This window comes from Anser cygnoides, chromosome 6 (genome assembly GCF_040182565.1).
Source record: "Anser cygnoides isolate HZ-2024a breed goose chromosome 6, Taihu_goose_T2T_genome, whole genome shotgun sequence".
Classification (NCBI taxonomy): Eukaryota; Metazoa; Chordata; class Aves; order Anseriformes; family Anatidae; genus Anser; species Anser cygnoides.
Window position 1 is genome coordinate 28,690,393 of NC_089878.1, and position 23,851 is coordinate 28,714,243.

Consider the following 23,851-nt stretch of genomic DNA (forward strand, 5'->3'; position numbering starts at 1 on the left):
CCTCCTGGTAGCTCTCCTAGGGATTTGGCTAAAGTGCAGATCGAAGATTCACACAGATAAACCTAAAAAAAACAAACAAATGCACTTCACACTCTTACAAATGGCTGAGGGTATGAAGTGTCTACAGCTGACAAGAAAACATAAATTTGTTTTCTCTCCAAAATGGATCATCAGCAGTGGTGACAACAATGCAAAGAAATGTTGTCTTTTACAACAGATTTATACAGCTGACAGATGGTAAATTGTGTTCTCTTTCAAAGCACCCCAAATATGTCACAGTCCAACATGAAACACAGCATTATGAACGGGTATGTAAAACGCTTTTAACAAGAGAAACTGCTGCTTACCTGATAATACAATCCTATGCATACAGTACTGTCAACCCGCATCAAAACACAGTGGTAAAATAGTTTTTCTCTTCGCATAACCCTTTGCAAAATATCACAGACGTAATGAAACTTAACCAAACTTATTTTTTGCCAAAGAAAAGCCCTAAATTGCAATTCAATGCTTTTCTGCCTAAAAAGACAGGATGACTGCACACAGCTTAAACTAAATACATTAAGCAGAATAAAAAAAAAAAATTATGGCAGTTCAGTAAAAATTCTGTCCGTTGTATACATACAGATCAGTTGCCAGAGTCGCATAATGAAAAACAGTGCATCAACTAATATACTAAATACTTGCATCTTTTTAAAATACATCTCATTTATTTCATAAGAGCTACACTAGATACATTTATAAACAGTCAAGTAAGCAACCAGCTTTAAGGAATTCTCCAAAATGCTTCAAAACTGTTCAAATAAATACCACAGAAACATTTTCCTGGCCTTATTTGGGCACTTGACTGTCTCTGTCACAAAATTCCTCTTACCTTGTTAGCTCTTCACGCAGATTGTTGGGCTCTGATGAGTAAAACTTCACACGAAAATGCAGACAATACGGTGGGCCAACTGCAAAGAAGAATTTATTCGAGACAGCAGCAACAGTTACTTGGACCAGGCTTATTTTATTACACAGAATCACATCACAAACATTGACTGAAATTGGCCCTGTCCCACCACAAGGTCTTAGGCAGGAATCAATTTGTAGCAGGAAAAAGCATGAAAAACATCAGGATGAACGTACACTTAAATATATGCACAAAATAGTTTTATATTTATTTTACAAGTCAATCCAACAGATGTTGGATGAAGTTGATCTGTCTTGCCAAGAGCACACAAATCTAGGTTAATCCTCATATTTAAGGACTCCATCCATCACCAAGAAAGCTGTGGGTCTTGGCTCTGCAGTCAATCAAATCCCTAGGTACTCTGTTGGTGTCTGTAATGCCTTTCCAGAGCTCTGGGAAATGCCCACTGTTGACAACTTTGGCCTGCATATTCCACTGAATTTTAGACATATTTTAGGGGTATATAATAGACCCTTTTGGGGGAATCATTTTTTTCAGAAAAAAGAGTTAACCCAGAAAAAGGATGGTTTAACAGTTCTTTAAAATGTGCAGCTCTCTGTTGATTCTTGCATTTGACAGGAGGAATTTTCTCTGATGGTGCTTCCAAAATTTTTGTTTTGCTAATAAAGCACCACAAATCCCCAAAGACTTCCCACATCAGATAGCAAGGAAGCTGCTGAGCAAAATCAGTTGATGTCACAGATTACCCCAGCACAGACCACTGAACCGAACAGGCCACAATGAACGCTTGTGTAGCAAGTAATGACCTGAGGGACAAACACAGATCAGGGCACTCTGGACCACTTCAAGGGATGGAGGCTCCATGACAAGTTTTCCTATAGGCAGAATCTGTGATGCTAAAGCATCTTCAGCTGCCTTGTCTCTATTTAAACTATAATTAATGAGCCTCTAACATGCTTAATTAAGGACATTAGATGAAAGTAATACGAGCTGCAGAGGGAAGAGGTCATTAAGCAATCAGCAGCAGCATGCTGGGTTTGGGTTTCAGTCCCTATGTTACCCCTCACAGAACACAGTTCCTTCCTCCCCACCACTTCAGCTCTGTGCCTCCTGTATGCTCAAAGTGAGATCCAAGGAGAAAATGGAAAAGACACTTACTTTTCACTTGCTTTTTAATGCTTTTTGTGTTGTCCAACCAATGCTGAAAAACAAATTACTCTCATTGAATCAATAAAGAAATCTCACAAAAACCCCACAATATATTCATTTGCGAAGAGCATGTTGCAATAGCAAGTAGTTCATTAAAACAATCTAATCCAGATCTTTTACAATTCATAGTTCTTAGTGCTTACTGAAGATACTCTTTGTAATGTAAAAACTTTGTAACGCAAAAAGTTAGCACCAGAAACATCCTGAAGTACCTTATCTAAAGCCAATCTTCCAGAAAGTATTATCTACGTGGAGAAAAAAAAAAAGTATTGACAAACTAATTTATTCACTAAAATTGTCACCCTGTCCAAACAAACAAAAACTGAATTGGCACATTAGTAGTCAGCCAGTGACAGTGTCAGAGAGGCATAAATTATAACTCAACTTTCTGACTCTGCTATCTGTGATCACTCCGGTGTGGCGAGGAGAGACAAAATAAATACTGCTGTCTTTCAGTCATTTCTTTAGGTCACTCAAGCATAGTAAATAGCAGCAAAGCTGTCTATGTCTGAACATAGGGTCAGCTCCGCCCAACTGTCCAAAACCTATTCACAGCTGACATTTAGCAATTGCTGCATGGGAGGACAGAAGTCACTGCCTCACCTACTAATGCTAATGATAAGCTACATACTAGATGTGGAGGCTAACTCTCTGAAGACAAAGTAATGGCTTCACTTACACTGCATATAAGAGCATGTGAAAAATAAGCTATAGGTGGCAGGTTGACTAAAACACCTACCTGTAGATGCTATACTTCCTAACATCATATATTCCCACTGCTGAAGTGTTTACACCAGGAAATAAAGCTGGAAAACTGACACCCAGCTAGCGGCAGGGACCTGCTTTGCAGCGCTGTGAATACACAAACAGCTCCCTCCTCTGAAGGAAGTAACTCGGTTCACGGGGAACACAGCACTCTGTTCAACATCACCGCACTGGCTGAACTGCCGGAACGATCCACCTTGCACACCACGTCCTAGGTGCTTCACACTGCCCAGGTAACACCACCTCATTAGGTCGATCCCAAATGTCACCTTGAAACTCATGCAGATGAATTATACAATTAGCAACACGCCTTTCGTTCAACTACGTGCCATCAAGTTTACAGCGGGCCCCAAGCAGGACAGAAAAGCAACAGGGGTATGAGAAAGAACCGGTATTTTCAGGTCGCAATGCCAAGTGCAAACACATTCCTGTCTTGGAGCAGCCCTGCCTTCTGCAGGGAGTGCATAAAGCCGACCTGTAACGCAGCCAGGGCACGCAGTGGCTGATATATTAGGTGCAGATCAGAACAACTGAACCATCGAGTGTTGTGGTGCATGCACCTGGAAATGCTCCTAATAGTTACTAAAACAGAGCTGCTACAGAAAGCTATTTGAAATGTTATCTAATATATTTTTTAAATAAAGCAGGAACCTTAAGAGAAATGAAGCAAATATTTGTCTACATTGCTTACAATGCCAGTGAAATGGAGTTGAACGTTTTTTGTTTCTTTAAGAAAATGATACCACCTCTCTTCCTACTTGACAAACTCGCTCTCAGAGACAAGTGACTTGCTCCTTCCTCCACCCTAAAAACATATGAACTCTCCACCTGAGACCTGCAGGTGATTTAGACACAGGAACAGCAGAGAGAACCTTTTGTAGGCTGCAGGACTGCCTGTGCATGCCCGCCTCATCCCTTCTGTTTTCTCTCATCTCCTCCACATTCCAGTGGAAGGCATGAGAGGCCCGAGACAGGCACTGACAGCGATTTACTCTGCTCAGCTCTTACCAGCACTGCCTACAGGAGCCTGGTTTGGATGGCATGGGTGTGCTGGAAGAAGGGAAGCAACTGCTTTCAAATGGAGGGGAAGGAAGGGAAAAAAACAACATGTGCATGGACACACACAGACGACAGGAAACTTAAGATTGATTCCAAGTGATTAAAATGGAATTCAAGTGGACCTGGCAAAAAGATCCTTTAAGTTTACATTTTGACAAGAGTTTGTTCAACACAGCCTACTCCTGAAATCCAGAGATAAAGTTCACTAAAACAAGAAGCAATACAGACAACGCACCAGACAGAGCACTGGAAGTCGTTACTAAAACAGTTTGCTTCTTTGGAAATTAAAAAAGTAGAAAGCAATATTTTGAGAAGGTAGGGTAATTTTTTTGTTGTTGGTGCTGTTGCTTTTAGTTAAGATGATGAGGCTAAATCTGATCCCTCGCTTTGCAGAATTAATGGCTGCATACTTAGTGGCAATGCTATACAACCATTTTCAGCATTAACCACTGCAGTAAGTACACAAAGCAACTGCTAGAGTAACAAAATTATGCTCTACAACTCCAGTAGGAATAGCAAGTATTTGATGCTTGCAACCTGAACATTTGACTTAGGAATCTGCCACCTGTTAAACGATCCATGTCTCCTTATGAGAAAGTTATCAGCAACCTTCACATCTCCCATCACTGGCCATGCTGTGCTGTTCGGTGTCAGTCTGAATCACAGCCACTCAAATTAACAATAGCCCGTTCCCTTGGCTTCACCAGGATTCAGATCACGCCTGGTACACTGTGAACAACCCTGCAAACACCTCCTTCTGCCACCTCTCCCCTCTTAGTGCAGGGAAAAGTAACTCCTCCTAACCATCAGACTAGCAATGAACATAGAAATCACATGAAAATGACAATTCTTTTCCTTTACAACTTGTTTCAAGAACTTGTTTAAAGAACCCAGTATCCAAAATCCTAAAAAGTAAAACGCCTTTTCCTCCTCTGTTCTGCAAGAGGCTTAAGACCATTTTTACTACTAGATCTGCAACCCAGCAGCACCTAGTCCTGCTAGTCATGAAGTTTGCTTCAGATGCTGAACAGTTAAATTATTTCTTCAAAAGAGGAATGTGCTCTACAATTACATGCTAAACACTAAACTCGATCCCTGAAATTCTGAAAAGAAGCCATGAGGCTTTCAAACATGCATATATACACAAAGACTTTCTAGCATTCCACTTAAACACAAAAGAAAAAACCAGGAAGTAAACATGCAGCCAACCTTCTAGGCAGGACTACGTGCTCAGCCAGAAGCATCATTCACATGAAACTACAACTGCAAGTGAAAGAACTGTGGTTGCTCCTGACAAACATTGCCCTGCTGCTGTTTTCAAAAGTGGTTGCATGAACTCTCAATGCAAACGGTCTGGTACACGCAAGCACAACCATAACCCTCTCAAAAACTCCTCATCGCAGGGCTGACTCACAACCAATCTGAGCAAATCACAGAGATACCCTGCTTGCTAAGACTATTTCCCAAGCAGACGTGAACAAGATGACTTTTGCTCAAAAGAATGTTGAGTTAAACTTGGGGTCACTTTAACACAACAGAGAGCTTCTGCACAGACCATAACTCAAAAAAAGACAGCCTTCTTTTAGCATTTTTGTCAATAGTAAGATTAAACATTCAGACTGACTGCTACTCACCGCCACTTGTGCAGAATCCATGAACCTTAATCCAAAGTAGTCGCTTTCTATAAGGTCCAGATGATACATGATCTGCTCAAACAGGAGCTGGCCTTTGGCTTTTTTCTGAAAATACAAAAGGATTTAACACTTAGCAGGTGGATCTACTGTAGCATCTACCTTCTTTTCTATTCATTCTATTCCATTTCTATCTATTCATTTCTATTCCAAAAGTAAGAGGACTCCAAAATTAAGTTTCTGACAATACAATCTGTAAATGATTTTTTCTTATATTTGTTTTCTGAATGACAAACGTACACCCCACAAAGAGCACACATAATAACCTTTTTTGAAAAACGTCCACATTGCCTTGCACGAGGCTGAAAGTGCAAGAATGTCACTTTATCATTGTCCCTTTTAGGCTTTCCTTTTCCTCCACGAAGTTCAATAAGACTGGAAGCATAGCTAGTGTAATTGACAGTAACTAATACAGTGGAAGATTTTCAGGGTGAATTGCTCCAGAAATGACTGCTGTTTGCTAACTAGGCGATTCACCAGTGCTGAAGCGGGTAGAAAAGCACACTGCATCGGGCTACAGCATTCCATTAGCAGGTGCTTTTAGCGACTGCCAGGAAACTGTCTGGGGCAAGGAACTTTAACAAACAGCCCTTAGATAACGCGTTTACGTAAAACTCAGCTTGTAGGTGCAAAAAGCCACTGCATATGCATACATAATTTATGAAAAAAACAGCTCTGGTCCCAAGTAAACATAATTTTTTACAGTGGTGATGTAAAAAATTGATCAGATGTTTTTGAAGAGAAGGCATGTAAATAACAGAGCAGCTTCTATACAACATACATTTTTCATGCTATGAACTTCTTCATAATAATACACTGAAAGAAAAGCTTAACTCTAACACTTGAGATGCCTAAAAGTAATACAAATACATGAATAAATTAAGGGCTCAGAGTACAAGCCCCAGTGCAGAAAAGAATTATTTTTAAATCCAAAGAAATGCAGAGTAAGCATAAAACCTTTCTGCAAGGAGTTTAACAATTTTTGTATTTCCATACCATCTTGTAATCTTTTCTCTAATATTTATACATTCACAACTTGAGAAATAGGCTTTCTAAGGATATGCCATTAATGGGCAGATTTAGTCCACCCCTCAAAATTCTTGGCCACATGGAAAGAAGTTTCAAAGTGAATTGAACAGAGTACCTAACCCTAGTGTCTGAACTCCAACACAGACAACGCTCCAAGATGCCCATAGTTTACAAATGGATTTCTCAAAAATAAGCCAGAATTCTTATTCTCAGAAATAACCTAGTTCAATCACTGAATTATAATGATGTAAGAAAAGAGGCATACATAATTTTGCTTCCTTCCTCTGCTCTCATCTTCAAGTGTTTTATATTTAATCTGGTAATCACAGTCATTGGTTTACCCTATGCTTCACTTAAATCCAGAATGACATTTCATAGCCCGAAGTAAAATCACAGAAAAGTCTGCAAACCCAATCTGCCTAAACAAGTTCTCTTGCGGTTATTTATTTCCAAGTCTTGGAGAAGGCGGGGGAAGAGGAAAGCACTGAGATCAGCTGCCAACTTCACACGCACAGTTTCTGCAAAACGCTGTACAACGAGAATGCTGAGATGCAGACCTCACCAGACTCATTCAGGGCAAGTTTCTCTGTTGGCTTCAAGTAAAAAGCACTTTTCAGGCAGCAGCACTTCCATTACACGGCAGCAAGACTCTCCCAGCAGCAGCCTTAAGGCAAATCACCTACATATAAAACACGTTTCTTCCACTATTTGAGACAGTGACAGATTTCTGCAAATAGCAAGGCAGTGAGCTGTTGATACTTTCTCTCAGCATGGGATGTTTTCTTCTTGAACAAATAACGTGTAAATAGAAGTGGAATTAATTCAGCATTTGCAAGAGCAAAACTAGAAAAAGGCTTTATTTTGCACCTGATTTAAAGCTAGAAGAAAATCTCCACCTTGTTGCACAGATCGCTTTAAATTCTTCCCAATTCTTCAGTAAGTCATTTCTTAAAACTGTAATTGACCTGTTAGCTCAGCCAAACCCCAAGATTTATATGTAACCCTCCTGGGGAGGGACAACGGAGCAGCTGGGCTGGAATTTCTGCGCGTGCCATCTCGGGCTGCCGACACCGAATCGCGCCCGTGTGCACCCACCCGTGGGGGGGGGTTCCCTGCTGGAGGTGATCGCCCTTCTGGCAACCTCAGCAGAGGACTCACGGGCCACCAGGAGGACCCAGGGTGACTGATGTAGCACAAAGTCCCTGAAGTACAGCGCTGGAGCAGCGGGGGAAAGGTTTCCAGGGCTGCTGGCTGTCCTGTGCCGTAAATCACCGGGGCTGTCAGCACAGAACTAATTACGCAGCGCTTTGCATACGACCTAGAGCCTCAGTTGCTGTATTCGGTGGAAGTCAGCACAAGTTTCACACGCTCCTTAACGTTAAGTTCAAGTTCTTAAAGGCATACCGAAGTCCTCCTTCTTTATATTTAAGCAATCGACAGACAGGAATTGCACTGCTCTGGTCAGCTTTTACGATTCCAGATCAGCCTATTCGCATTTAATAAACCTGCCATCTCCAATGTTTTCAAAGCTACGCTTCTGCTACGTCCTCTGGTGAGAAGTTCCCCTACCTCCCCAGCGGCACCATTCAATTTAAATGACATTTTTATCCTGCTGCTACCCTCCGCTCTTTCCTTTCCCCCCTCTTGCAGCAGGGCTCAGGTTACTCTCCCAGGACAAATATTTTCAAGCTGCTCAGTGGTGACAAGGAGCTATTAACTACTCGCTCACAGGCAGTCCAGCAGCGGCTGGTTCTGCCTCCGGGGGACAAATTAAGCTCCCCACGGGTTTGTAATGCTCTAAGACCTGACTACTTGATTTATACAGTTTGCTGTACTCCGCAGGAAGCAACAGCAAACACCGAACAGCAGGAGAATCGACAACTGAGCTGGGAAACTTAAATAAAACATATCACTTCTGGAGGGCAGGGCATCTAGGGGTTTTGCTACGGAATGAGATCAAAATATCTTCTGAGCACCTTGGTGTGAACCTTGCCCTCCCCCGAAAGGGAAGGATGCTCCCAGACGTGCCCCAATGACTTCTCATGCTGCCCTCAGTAACTGCAGCTGCTGGCTGAGGTGGTGTTGCAAAAAAAAAACAAAACAAAACAAAAACCACGCACTGGTCGCATCACGAGCAGCCAGGTTGGTGCCGAGCACTATGGCAGCCCCCTGCCTTCTTCGTAGGGTCTGTAAGGTGAAGGTTACCTGGTAAAGAAGTGGCCTCAGCGCCAGCCCTGGCCGGCATAGGCCAGCTTGGATGAAGCCATGCTCGCTTCCAGCAGCTGCGGGCCTGCCCCTTGTGCTCGCTTGTCAAGGCTTTTATCAGGTTTTTATCACGGCAAAGCACTTCCCAACTTGCAATACTTGGGGAAAAAACAAAAAAAGAAAAAAGCCCACCTAATGAATTTACTAAAATGTTTTATCTGAGAAGGATTTTCCTCCTCTGTTTCTTTCATTAAGGAGATCCCCGTACAGGGCGAACTCTGAAAAGGCCACGAATAAATAGGCTCCATCGCTGGGGGACTCACATCTCTGCCTTCTGTACTTCTGGTCTGTCACAAGATTTCTTGAAATACTTGTGTTAATACTGCTTGTTAACAGCGATTCGGAATAGCTGTTGCCTTCAGCAGCCACTGAAGGGCAAAACCCTTCCTGGCTTTTGCCAACTTCCAAAAAGGGTTGCTGTTCATGTTCCTACCAGTTTCCTCACAAAGACCCCATATGCCACCCGGAGAGGCTGGGGACACCCACTGAGGACTTACAGTCCCTAGGAACCCCGGATGCTACCCATGCACATGTGCAGGTCACGGCAGCGCGGGAGCATCAGATGAGCCTCTCCATTTCTTATGAAATTAACTCCCCTTTCTCCCAAACTGCACGCTTCAAGAAATGAGTCAAGAGAAAGCTCTAACAGTGAGCTTTAAGCAAAAAAAAATTCACTCCAAACATGAAAACAGCCCTGATAGTTAACACCGTTAGCCATCAGGGCTTGCTGGAGAACTGGAGAGGGTTAAAACCCAAGGACACTGTTAGAAGTACGGAGCTGATTTCAACACCCATCATAACTGCAGGGTTATTAGAATACTATACAGAAGGATTTTAATGTACTACGGCCAGGCTTGCTGAACCTACAGATAAAATGATAAAGATTCAAAACACTCCCACTTGTCAGCTTGTTTTGCCAGAACTCTGTTATTTATCCCCTCCCAGAAACCAATTTACATCCTCTGCGAGGTGAAGATTGGGCTCTTCTCCCAAGCACCAAGTGATAAGATGAGGGGAAATGGCCTCAAGTTGCTCCAGGGGCGGCTGAGGCTGGATATCAGGAGACCTTTCCTCCCTGAAAGGGGTGTGCGGCATTGGAACAGGCTGCCCAGGGAAGTGGTTGAGGCACCATTCCTGGTGGTCTTCAAGAAATGTGTAGATCCGGAACTTAGCGGCACGGTTTGTGGTGGGCTTCAGTACTAGGCTAAAGGCTGGACTAGGCGATCTTAGAGGTCTTTGGAGAATGATTCGATGATTCTGTGATTTCTGTTTACACATTTGATTTAGTCCATTAGTGTGCCTATTTCCTAATGTTCTTTCTGATACAAACATGTATATGAGCCGTGTCCCCAGCACTAAGGCTTAGCAGTTAAATCCCTGCCCCAACAGACTCACACACCTCAGTTTGGTGTTGCACCGCGGGTTTCTCAGCTCAGTTAAGGGTCTCATCACTTGGACTAACTCTTCGCGGGGGCAGATGAGCAGGAAAGCAGTGCTTTGGACAAAACTCGCTGTTACCTGGCGTGTTAGGAGTGCTAAACCTTCGGGGCAACCCAATCGCCCCGCAGCAGGCCACAGAGAAGCAGCCGCACCTTGCTTCCAGCTGCTCTCTTCCTCCAGGTCAGAGCATCAGGCGGCACACACAGCAAGCCCAAAAGGCTGACCGTGGTTAGCCCACAGCGAGCAGCCTTCGGGCACGTCTCGGCACGGGCAGCGCTGCTGCTCGGGGCCGGGGAAGGCTGCGCTGCGCGCCCCGGGTCCAGCGCCCCGCTGGGCAAACAGCGCTGCAGGGCCCCAAAACAAAAAACCTGTGCAGGAAGGGGTTTCACTGGAAACTTCAGCCTTAACACGCATGCACAAGCAAACGTGTATTTATTTACTCCCTATTTTTGCCAGCGGAGATATAGGTTGAAAATTTAAAATCTAGCCTGCCTTGAATGCTGCTAGGATTACTCACTTGTCATTTTAGCCAGAAACTAAATTTTCCAACATTTTTACCACTACTAGATTTTAACCAGGATCTGTCCTACAGAAAGCACTCTGCATTTTACATTTACAGTTACAAATAAAACAAGGAGCCACAAGTATTTTAGAAACTTATAAAAGCCAGGCTGGATGGCAGGGTACAACCACCTATCACAGCACACCCTTGATCCTGCAGTCGGACCAACACAGATCGCCTCCCTCCACACGAAAAGCATCAGCACTCCTCTAACAGCTTGCTGGCAACGTTCTCTGGCAGTCCAAAGAGATTTCTTAATATTTTTTAAATAATCATCACTAATACGCTCCTCTCAATCTTATTTTGTAAGCATTACTCCAAAATTGTAAACAGCTTCGCTAATTCTTGCTACTCCACAGAGCTCTTCAACCGGTTTATGTAAGACCTTGTTTTAATGACACTTGATTGTAACAAGGACAAAACCATCTCATTTTGTAATCTTCATACTAAATTTCATGCATGTATAAGTAAGGCGGATGCTAAGGCGAAAAGCTGCTACGATTCAGACGGCTCCATCCTTGCAATTTGGGTCTTGCACCTTAAAGAGCTTCTGCTAGGTAACTTCTGCCTGAAACTTAGGCTGCGTGTACAGAAACTGGAATATAATTAACCTTCTATTAACCGTGAGGAGATTATGTAAATTATGGGTTATGTGGGGTCAGGCTTTTTGTTGTTGTTGTTGTTGTTGTTTTTTTAACCCAAACCCCTGGTTTCTGCAAAGTATGGCTTTCCATACTATCTCTTGCTGTCGTGGGGCTGCCCTTGTTTCTCCCCAGAAATCCATCTACACATTTTTTAAAAGGTGCATTCTTCAAATGTATTCTTGTAATTTCATTTATGAGATTTCACAATTTTATTCCCTTTATCCAGGCTATCTTTTCCCTCTCCCTATTCTTACTTAACTAGCATAAGGATTGACTATTTCTACAATAAATACTCAAAGTTTTAGACCTTTTGATTGAAAAATCCTCCCCAGCTTTTGAGCTTTGGGAATTCTGGAAGCGTGGTGAGGGGAAGACATTTTTTTTTTAGTATTATTGCGCGGCAACAGCACTAGAAGCAATCTAGGGGATGGAGGCAAAATAAAATTCTCACCTCTCTGCGATCACACTGTTAAACACTACCCATGGGCTTTGAAAACTGAGAAGACAGTGCACAACCTGACTTTTTTGCTGTCCAAGTTGAACCCAAGATAAGCTAACAGAAAAAGGCATGAACGATGAACAATGTCAAAAGCAACACAGTTAACAGACACCATATATTTTTAAGAATTTTTGTGGACAACAGCAAGCTTCTCAGTGTTTTAGTACACATGACTATAAGTCTGGCAAAAATCACTGAACGCGTTTGGTCAAACACAGAGCTTCAAAACAAGTGGTAATAGACAAGGGAATCTACCAGGACAGAACACAACGTTAGAATCTGAAATGACAGCGGGGGAAAAAAACCCTTTTGATCTGCCCCAAAGGAACACTGATAACTCACATGAAGTTCATGCTTCCCATTTTGAACATACCAAAGTGACAGTAAATAGCACACACAACACTGATATTCTTTAATCATTGACATGGCTGAGAAATAAGTAGATTCTCAAAAAGAATTCAACCTATGTACTGCACAGGACTGCAGTTTTGATGAACGGTTCAAGTTAGGCAATTTTTGTAATTAAAAAGAACAGAAGAAATAGAAAAGCAGACAGATTAAGTGGCCTGACAGACACCACAGATAAGATCAGTGGACAAAAAGCAGGGTTACTGCTCGAGCCCTGGCTCTGTGTTTAATACATTCATCTCGACTGCATCATTTACAACGTTCCTTCTGTTCGTTGTCAATATTTGCAAAAACACCAGCCTTAGCTCCTTAGGAAGGCTGTGAAACATGCTTAGTTTACATGGTTTAAAAAAGGCCACAATAGGGATCAAAGGGAACGTTATTTAAGCAGAAATTCAGCAATCCCAAATCCAGTCAATGATAGGAACGACCACAAAACGAGAACGCTCTCCTTTCAGTAACAAATGCACTGTGAGGCTTTAGCTCCACAAGCCCTGACAGCCAGCATAAACCTTACGCTGCCTCTGAGCGCTTCTGCCCCACGTTCGGGGAGGCACATGGGGAGCCAGATCGGAGAAGCACTCCAGCTGGAAACCAACAGCACAAACTTACACCGATTATTTTCAGCCCAGATTTTCCTTGACTTAACTTACTGCCTGGCTGCCAAAAAACGTTTCTCTTGCCAAGGGGGATGAGAAAACAAGGACAAACGCAGTAAGGAAAGCAGCATCTTTTTTCCTGTAGCAGCAACAAGTTAATGCCAGCGTAAAGTATCAATGCAGCCGTGCACTAGGGGAGGTAAGGCTCCTGCCCTCTCCCTTGTGCCAAGGCAACTCTTTTGCTGGCTGGAAATTAGCCTGTTTGCTAAATGATTCCGTCTTAGGAAACACTTTCTGCTATTTACTTTTTTTTTTTTTTTTTCTCCCTAAAATGGTTTCGGAGAGCTTAGGTAGACAATAGCACCATACAGCACTGCACCGGCAGACCTGAGGGAGCCTCTCTGGGAACACAGGAGTTCATTTAAACCAGACCTACTGCCAGCCTAACAGGACCAGTCCCAGAAAACAGCTTAGCTCAAAGGGGCCGATTATTCTCAAGGACAGATTTTGTAAATGGAAAAAAAAAAATCTCTATGTGCAGACAGGTATATTTTTAACTTAGCTTTAGATTTTAGAAGGTAATGTTGTTTTTCCAAGATTTTGTACCTTTTGTTTCATCCTCCTTCCACTCCCTGACACTTTTTTGTGTCCCAAATATGATTAATGAGAGACACGCGAACAAACATGCCAGAGAGTTTGAAACGAAACATTTAATTTACTTTTAATTTATTGTATTTTAATCACCTAAGGAACTAGTCCATGGCAGCCCCTGACAACATGCTGTAATTATTGTACTTAACTATGTAGATTTAGCTTATTTGTTTGCTGTTACTCATAACTTAGATGTTCATGGACAAGGCTTTCTGCTAGCTTATAAAGAAAAAAGCAAGGGTGCAAAAAGTGACTGTTTCCTGCAGAAATAAAATAGTTACTGCTACGCCCTGATCTAAGTTTTATAGTCCAGATGGGAGGTCACGACACCTCTTCAGGTTCAATTTATGCTCCTCAAAGCCTTAGAAATGTTGTTACAGGCGCCAGGAATTTGCCTACAGAGCCAACTCCAGCTCCAGCGATTGCTGTTCCGGTTATGTGGAGACACCAATTTACACTTGAGTACTTTTTTGAGTGTAACTCTTGGTATAAAGTGTTTGCGGGCATTCTTGGCCTCAAATCAAACATCCCAGGCACTAAGCAGCACTGGACATGTTCGTTACATTGTTTCAGAGACGTACAAATTAATTTTACTGCCCTCTATAAATGCCCGTTCGTGGGGCCGTTTGGCAACGAGAGATGCCAAACTGTTCCTTAAACTCTGGATCAGTTGGGCTTCTGGACGTCGCAGGCACTACGCCCTGCTCATGGTGTGAACAACGCTGCTCAGCACACCACCGAGTTGGGCTTTCCTTGGAAAGACATTGAAGAACGGTGCGTAAAGTATCAGGGAGGAAAGAAAAATTATTTAAGAACAACAGCTGCTCTGCATGCTCTTTCTAGCCAGCGGCTCCAACATCGGCACAAATGTTAACTAAAGCCCAAACCCTACAGAACTGGCCAGAAGGCCTCGCAGAGCCACAGCCTCCTAACTGAGCTCTGCGAGCTCAAAACAAGTGGCAAACGCCTCCAACACGTGGAAACAGAAAGGCGACGCACGAGGCTCCTGTTGCTACTGTTTGTCCTGCTGCCTGAACGCAGGTATGTAATTAAACGCAGGTATATAATTAAACACCGACACGTGCATATTAAGGGAGGTTTAGAAATGCAAAGCAGCGGCTAACACCTCGCTTCCAACAAAGCCCTGTGAGAGACAGCCCCTGCTGTATCACCTGCCCCGCGGAGGGGAAGGAAGGAGAGTTCGGCCCTTCCCCAGCAGAAACCTTCTCTCCCCCTCCCAAGTCAAAGATGAGACACAAGATACCTGGACGTAAGAACAAAGCAAGCAAAACCCATCAGAAATTTACTCGCAGTACGTATAAAAAGCAGAGCGAACGAACAGCTGAAATACGAATCCCTAGGACCGTGCCGTGTAAGAGCAGCGAGCGGCTACGTGCACACGGAAGGGCCGGGGCTGCTGAACGCCTCCTGGTGCTGCAGCCCTTCTCAAGCGATGTATGCCGAGGGATTTCCTTCCCTAGAACCACAGGGTCGTTAGGGCTGGAAAAGACCTTCAAAACCAGGATCGGAAAAGACCTCCAGGCTCATCGGGTCCAACCGCCCCCCTACCACCAGTGTCACCCGCTAACCACGTCCCCAGGCACCGCGTCCATCCTCTCCTTGACGCCCCCCCCCGTCCGGGTGCCTGAGCGCTCTCCTTCCGAGAAGCTCCGTTCCCAACGCTGCTCTCACAGCGCCTTTCTGTGCCTTTTTGTGCCTTTTTCTGCCCGGCGGAGCTCGGCTCGCAGGTGCCTCCAACCCCCCCAACCCCCCCCGCCTCAGACCGCCGCCCCGCAGCCGGGACCCACCGGCAGCTCCACGCTGACGTCCGTGCCGTCGAGCAGCGCCACCCGGCAGGTGAGCACGGCCCTCGCCTCCCCGGCGGCGGGGATGTGGGTGGCGGCTCGCTGCGCCTCCCGCAGCCGCTCCCGCTCGGCGTGCCGGCGGGCCGAGCGCCGGCCCAGCGTCCGGCGGAAGAAGCTCAGCATCGCCGCGGGAGCGTTAGTCCATGGGAAGAGAAAAAAAAAAAAAAAAAAAACGGGGAAAAAAAGGGGAAAATGGGTACCGCGGGGGGGTGGGGGACGCGCCGCGGTCCGGCGGAGCAGCGCCCCGCGTCCCCGCGGCTCCCTGAGCCGGCCCCCAGGGGAGCCGGGGCGGGCCTCAGAAAATGGCGGAGCGCCGCGGGAGGCCCTTAAAGGGGAGAGGAGCCCGCCCAGCTCCGCCGCCCGGCCGCGCTTACGGCTCGGCTCCGCTCGGCTGGGGCGTCCCGGGGGAGGAAGGAAGGGAGCTGGGGGATCCCGCTGCCGGGAGGAGAAGGGCGGAGAAGCGGGGAGACGCACGCCCCTCCAAGGAGGCGGAGACGGGAGTGCTCCCCCCGCCCCCGGCCAGGTGGTTGCGCCCGGCGGCGGGCGGCGGGGCGCGGCGCGGCCCATGTGCTGCCGGGCGGGGGGCGGCCAAATGGGGCCGGGGGAAGGGGCAGCGGCGGTGGCACGGCAGCCCCCAGGCCTCGGTGCCCCCAGCCCCCCAGGAAGGGTGTGGGGGAGCTCCCTGAGGAAACCTACGTCACCCTTAGTCTAATTAATGTGGAAAACGTGCAGTTAGCACGGAGGGTTTCAGAGAGGTGCCCTCGCTCTGAACTCCTAAATTAACCACCCCAGCGAAGGACAGGGTGGTGTCTCTCATCTCCTCAACTCATCCCTCATGAGATTTTTGCCTTGCCCCCTAAAAATCGTCTTTTCCTACCACTGCTTTGAACATTCCCGCACTTTTTTTGGGCAGCAAATATTCATCACAATCTTCCAGCTGGCCTTTTTGTTCTTCACAGTGCTAGCCCTCGGTTTTGGCACCAGGCTCTAATCCCTACTGAGCACTGCCTGAAATCCTCACTTAAAAGTTACATACATGGCCCTGCAAAAGATGAGGAGAGTTCTCTTCCATTAGAGCAAAAATTATGGTATATATTTTCACGTAAAAAACATCGACTGATACTGTCATGCATTTTCTCTAATCAAGCAATTTCACTTCTGTTAATTTAGCATCCTCCACTAGTGCTCAGTGCAAACATACAAATCGTCTCTAAAGGAAAGCAGGATTGTATTTATGGAATACAATGTCAAAAAATAAAATGAAATAAAATACAAGATGAACATTATCTGGCATCAGAACTGTATAAAAGTAGCAGAGTAAAACCATGTGTACAGCAGCAAGAAAATCAAAAAAAATTAAACTTTAAATTACTAAAGCACATCTTTATTTTGCAATTAAACAATTAAGATCCACAAGTAAACTATATATATATTTTCAAGTCTGTACCTAGACAACTATTTGTCAACTGAAATTAAATATATCCACAAAATATGCATAACAGCATTTTTTCACATAATAGAATGAAATTTTACTTAAGACTAAAACAAGACTTGTTAAATGTTAATTAGCATATTTATTCTGGGAACTGCTGGTTTTCGGTAGAATGTTAGTGTATCGTTTTAATGGCAAGAAATTTCATTTTATCAAAATGAGGACAAATACATAAGGCCCTTTAAAGCATACAGTAGCTGCAGTGACAAAAGCTGAATTCATTTTCACATTGTCCAGTGTTGACCAATTTCAAGTTTCCATCGTTTTCAATCAGCTACCCTGGCGATTTAAGCCAAGATGTTGTGTTTTAAAGCGTCCCCCCACCCCGCCATGTGCTTTTAAACAAATTTATAGGCAAAAGTCTGCTTATGGGAAGAAGCTTCCCACCCTCCCAACATTAATAAAGATACACAAGAGTTAGTCTAAACAACAAAAGCTATTCAACTCTGAGATGATTTACTTCACACTTGTCAATCATTGAGCAGTACGAAATGGAGATGAAATTTGACAACTGAAAGCCACAGCTGGAAATGCAAATTAATTACCAGAAGTAACTAGCAAAAAATATTGCCACCTCCTGATTGTTAATAATGATCTAGATAATATTCTTCCCTTTGTATTTACAGATAGTATAGCACCTGTTACAGAAAATAAAAAACCCCAAACCTTACACAAACAGCCCTGCCAAATTGACTGGTTAAAATGGGATCACTGGTAAACGAACCAAACCAAATGGAATAAAATCTGAGTACACTGGGTAAAACAAAAACCTTAGTTTTCTTACCTTAATTTTCCTGTATGATTATTACGGGTTGTTACTGTGGTGCCCCAATGTACTGAGATAATTGCACTGCGTAGTTTATAGCCTAGTCTTTGTGGATACATCCTAGTTAAAGAAAACAACAGCTTAATGTAAACTGTTTACCCTTTTCACTCATGTCTTAGGCCCCTGGCCTTGGAGTAAAAGGATGACAACTTCTTTAAACTTTGTTGTGCATTATCTTTAGTTATCAAAATTCAAATAAGTTAAGTAAAAAAAAAAAAAATACTGATTTCCAGGTAATTGATCTAATGTTAAAAATAATGCTTAGCAGAACCACTTACAGTAAACTTAGCTAATCTGCAGCTAGCTGAGAGAGATCACAGAGATAAATTTACGAGTACCCTGTAGTTTCCATTTGCGCTTTTTTTTTAATGCAAGCTCTACATTCTTTTTATGACAGGAAAATTGAGGTGACGAATTATTAATATCTGTTTTCTGAAAGTCCCGCAAATACATGAGCAGTAAACCAGAAATGGCTGGAACAACAGAAATCAATCGTACCAGGGTGTAACCCAAATCATCTCTGTACAGAAACCCATTAAGCATCTCTCTCCAAACCCAATTTATTTTGTCCAATAGTTCAGTCAGTAGTAAGCATGAGATAAAGTGCTACCATTCAAACATCAAAACACTTTGAAAAAAATCACCCTTTAAAACACGTAAGCTTGCTAAATATGAAATAACACAGCCAGCAAACTGTCAGCCAGTCTGTGAAACCAAAGTTCATCCTACAGCATACTAGAACAATCCAAAAAGTACATACTTTTTTTTTTTTTTTTTTTACCAAAAATGTCAGCTTTTTTTTTTTTTTTTTTTTTTTTAATTTCTCCCAAAGTTTTACCAAATGAGCTCTCAATGAGCAAAACATGCCGAAGTGAGCAACTGGAGCTTGCAGCTTGTGCACCAGTTAAACTTGCAGCTGGAGAAGCCCAATGAACTGTGAAGATGCACGACTGTGCTAGCAACTAGGACAGAGGTAAAGTCCAGTGGTGACAAACTAGCCTCCTTTGCAGATTGCTAAACTAAAAAAAATTTTTTTTTGGTTTATAACTGCTGTGAGTTAAATGAGATTGGACAAAACGGTTATAATAAAACAAACCAATCCTCTTCCCCTTGTAACAGCTTCCCAATCACCACTAACCAATCTCTGCAATTTCATGCAAGATCCACATTTAATCAATGAATATATAAATATTTACAAGATTTTAATATTTGATCCCAGCACTAGAAGTGGCAATGGAAAAGAGCTTTTCCAGTCTCGAGACAAAAGATGGGTATTTAAATAAGAGAATACTCCCAACCACCTGGGGACATATGTGCTATAAAAAGACTTACATAAGTGACATTAGAGGGCACCATTCCTGTACTTTGTGCTAATCCAAATATGCAGAATTTGAATATGGACCATATTCCAATTCCTCCCTTTATCCTCAGGGCTGAGGGTCTTTCAGATTGCCTGCGTAGTGGCTCTACAGTCACAACTACAGCGCGTGTACTGGACAACCTGGTTTCGCTTGGAGATTTGCGGATGGTGGATCTGTAGTTTTTCATGCTCATGCTAATTCCCTGAGCCATCAAACATCGCCCACACACCTACACAAGCATAAAAATATCACGTAATTCAGCTCCACGACACACCTGGAGCTCCAGCCTCCCTATGCAATACCTCTTCTTCCCGTCTCTCTGGGCAGTGCAACTGCAGCAGCAATGCTGCACTCTGGCCCTTCCACGGGTACCGCAAAGCTTTTCGGAAGCTCTCTCTGGAAAGTTGCCGGGTTCCATATCAGACACCCCATGTTCCTTAGTCTCCCAACTGCCTTCTCACCCTCTCTCTCACAGATAGTGTGCCAGAGTGTAATCAGCTATACTAGATGAAGCGCTGTTGTTCTATCTGTATGGGATGTAAGCTTCCAAGACTGAACAGAAAAAATGCAGAAAAAAACTTCAGTTAACATGAAATGTAGTGCGATACAATCAAGCTCTTTTTCATAACTAGGAGAGAATATATACAAATTAAATGCATAAAAGCAATGAGTTACTGCTTAAGACAAGCACATTATTTAAAATACCAAATGCTTCTAAGTTTAGGACAAATGAAGTCTGCAGTTCTCAGTTATCTGTTACATCTGACGCAGTATTTCTCAGAATGGATTGGCTGACAATCTGCAGGTGATCTATAAAATGATACCTGCATCTTATTTCATATTTAGCAAAGATAAAAAATGCCCCCAAAACCACACAAAGCCTTCTCTAGAGCCCCATGTTTTTCTACCAAAAAAACCCTTCAAATCCACTTTAAATGAGATGGTAGTGGTTGTTTTCAGTTTGAACCCAAAAGGAAAACAAAAATCTTGACATTATACATTGGCAGAAAACTGTCATAATATTGCTCTTATTTACAATGAAAACTTCATTTCTTTTTAAAACTGGATTTGTATCATGGAAGTGTTACAAACATACTCTTTCTCCCACCCATCCAATATTTTTCCTAATCAAATGGTATGAAAATAATTATTCATAAAATCCAACAGTCATAACACCAATCACGTATAGGTCATTTTGTCTGAAAGATACATTCATGTTTTGTACAGCATGAAACATACAAAAACTTCTTTAAAAAGTTTGAAGGATGATACAGATCTTCATAACCCAAAGTAAAATCTTTAGCAGTTTTGAATTTTTTTTTTTTTTTGGCCATATAAAAATATTTGAAAGGCCATTTATACCACAACCAGTAGAAACATTTGAATGACTGATGTATGGTGCAGGAAGGCTTCAGTGCTAATTCTCTTTCCCAATCGGTTTTTGGTTACCACTCTGCTTTCCAGAAGCCCAAATGCCCCTGATCAGCTGATGAGCAGTTATCAAAGAAGAGTTGCTTTGCTTCAACTTCTTTCCCAGTGCAACCCGTTAATGCACGCCAACCCATCAGCTTAAGTCAATGCAGAGGAAGATTCTGAAGAGACCTGTTATACTTGCCTGTATTTGTAATCAAAACGATAATGACAAATGACCGATAAATATCCCACACAATTGTGGTATAAATGGGTCTCTCAAACTCAAACTCTCAAAACTCAAACTGCTTTGGCAACTTCACATTTTAAATACGTGACATCCCAACACTATGCAATGTTGCTATAAACTTAATTTCTTGTTCCCCTCAGAGAAAAAGGGCAAACGCTATTTTCATTTACAATTTGACTACGAAGAAAATTTACTTCAGTATATGAATGAATTATTTTAATTTGTAGACATTAAGTGCTGAGTTTAAAATAACCTTCCAGCTAGCTGGCATCTCAGCTAATATCATTGTATGCAAGTTAAAGCTTAAACTTTACTAAAGAAGACTTTTGTTGTTGTTGTTGCAAATGGCTTAAAATAAAACTGAGATTAAAGCTACTTTATCACTTTTTCAATTTGTCAGATCCAGAGATTCTTGTAAGATTCATTTTTCGCTGAGGAATAATATTGATTTAGGCATCAAATCTAGAAATATAAGTAACAAGGCCACAGGCCATCTAATATTATATTGTTTTCTAAAAATATTTAAAACTATATTTTCCATTTGGCATTGTGGTTCATGTTTATTACTAAGTCGTAAGCCAGGATTTCACTTTGCCTGAATCCCTTTTCACTTAATATTTCATAGCTGATCTCTTTCAATGTCCATAGAACACAGTATATTATATAATATAATTCTTCAATAGTTAAAAACTTATTTAGTGTAGAACTTTCCATTTTAATTCTATGCTCTATATAGCTTATAATAAAATTTACTGGATAAACATTTTCAGGAAACCAATACAATAAATTATTATTTTTTAAATAGAGGGCACAAAGTTATGTTGTTGCAGGGCAGTCAAAGAAGTGACTGATTATTTTTTTTTTCTTACAGTATATTACAACGGACACCTTGCTTCTGACTTGGTTTCTCCTATACTGGAAAAACATTAAAAATTGGGACATTACAGATATATATATATATATATATATCTCTCCTTAGAGTGAGCTCAGATACTGTATCAGACAGATATTTGTTACAAATCTTCTACCTACTTAAATAAGAAGCAACCCATATCAACTGGAACAACTTTGCACAAGCATAACAGAGGGCGACTGGGGTCATTATGGAATTAAAGTTCTGGGACAGCATTATAGTGTTCTCCTTCCTCACCCCCCACCCCCCAAACAATTAGAAAAATAAAAGGCAGACCTGTACGAACATGGCTTGAAATCAACTATGAGGACTTAAAGAATAACTGGTTAGCAGATAATGGAATTAAATCACATCTGATTGTAAGTTCAACTTAATTATCAGTGCTATTAAAGAGTTATGTTCTAATTGAGCAAGACAGCTATTCTCAATAAAAGGATAAGACAAAGTATCAGCTTCTAATGACCTACTAGCATTTCATAGTAAGCTGCTAGTAAGTTACTAGTTGAAAGCAATGAAGGAATGTGTCAGATTTTTCACATAATTACAACACAGCAGCAAACGATGCTCATTCATTAAGTTGGCAGAGGTGCTTTTGCTACTGAGTGTAGCACACAGGTACTTGTATAAGGAAAGAGGGAACGGTATTTCCATGACCCCTTGCAGTAACATATTCCAAGCACCAAGGGCTGTTTTTAAAATCTGAACCCATTAAGATAAATACGACAGGACAAGACCACCCCCCACAGAATCATGAGTGCCTTTCACTGGATGTACGCTGTAAGTCTCAAGGCACTTAAGGGGTTAAGACAATGCATGCACTAGTTCCCATCACGTAATCTTAAGTCACATGAATCAGAATACACCAGTGTATGACACACAAGCTGTGTCAAAGAAATGCTGTTTATTTTTTTTTAATTTTTATTATTATTGTTTTTTTCTTTTTTTTTTTTCCTCTTTTTTTTTTTTTCTTTTTACAAGATGCTGGTAAGTGGGCATTATGCAGCTACTGCTGGGTTAACACAGATGCCAGCTTTCCTCTAACAACCAGCTGGTCTCTAATAAGGGCGTAGGACAGTGTGCTGCATCAGTAGGCAGTGTGTATCTATCTAGTATCGGCAATATTGCTAATGTTGTAAAAAAAACAAAACAGTGAGAGTCTGTACATAGTAAATAAACCTAGCACTGGAGAAAGACCATGGCTTAGTGTATTTTTTCATTTGTTTTCCATTTTTAAGAGACATGGGTGTAAAACAAAGTGAAATAATTCCAAGCCTTGTTTGTAGCAATTCAACCAGAAGCGCAGTATATGGCACTACAATGAAATATCGTAGATTACCCTGAACACGATTAGTTCTTTCAGTTTGTGGTTTGTTCGGAGCAAAGCACGAAAATAAAGTCTTCAAACAGATGAAGGTTAGAAGAGTTTCAGAGACTGATTTTGTTTCAACATAAAGTGCAACAGTGCTGAAGTTTTCAAAGTCCTTTGTCAATTCTTTGCCGTACTTCACTATCACTTCCTGCAAGCAGTATTATGGCACAAAGAATGCTGCCAGTTCATTATATAGAGGACAGGATTCCTCAATTGATATCCTAGGGTTTTTGCTCTTTATTTATGTGGTGATGCTTGTAAAGGTTTAATAAATCCTTCTTCGTACACCTTCAAAATAGCTTCACATACAAATCTGTATTGACTCTGAAAAGGAAAGCAGATTCAATTAATTGAAAAGAAACAGACTTGAGACATGTCCTTTGGAAGCAGGAAAGACCTCTAGTATTTCCAACCCTATTTCCTTAATGGTCTGAGAACTGTGCTTCAAAGTTAGTTTAGAAAACACAAAACAATAGAAACAGCGTATTACTTGAGAAACTTCTTGTTTCTCAACAGAAGAGTGGAATGAATAGCACTTTGAAATATATAACTGAAGTCACACCCACAACACCAGTCCTGTTCTTATAACATCACTTCTTCAGTAATTTTCTACCCTTCATTTCATTACTGA

At 42.2% G+C, this 23,851-nt stretch overlaps 2 protein-coding genes across 9 annotated transcripts in view; both read right to left on the reverse strand.

The window, feature by feature from the left end:
* The window catches only part of EPB41L5 (erythrocyte membrane protein band 4.1 like 5), a 51,441-nt gene extending 35,372 nt beyond the window's left edge, over positions 1–16,069 (reverse strand). For both annotated transcript variants that reach the window (XM_048050404.2, XM_048050403.2), the window contains exons 1-4: positions 15,543–16,069; positions 5,581–5,685; positions 2,072–2,114; positions 875–953 (exon numbers count right to left, since the gene is read on the reverse strand). In XM_048050404.2, the coding sequence (XP_047906361.2) occupies positions 875–953; positions 2,072–2,114; positions 5,581–5,685; positions 15,543–15,722 (407 nt within the window). In that variant the 5' untranslated portion in view covers positions 15,723–16,069. The remainder of the gene's footprint in view (positions 1–874; positions 954–2,071; positions 2,115–5,580; positions 5,686–15,542) is intronic.
* Positions 16,070–18,711: 2,642 nt separating this feature from the next.
* The window catches only part of PTPN4 (protein tyrosine phosphatase non-receptor type 4), a 113,768-nt gene continuing 108,628 nt past the window's right edge, over positions 18,712–23,851 (reverse strand). For all 7 annotated transcript variants that reach the window (XM_066999627.1, XM_066999626.1, XM_048050402.2 and 4 more), the window contains one exon: positions 18,712–23,544. In XM_066999627.1, the coding sequence (XP_066855728.1) occupies positions 23,458–23,544 (87 nt within the window). In that variant the 3' untranslated portion in view covers positions 18,712–23,457. The remainder of the gene's footprint in view (positions 23,545–23,851) is intronic.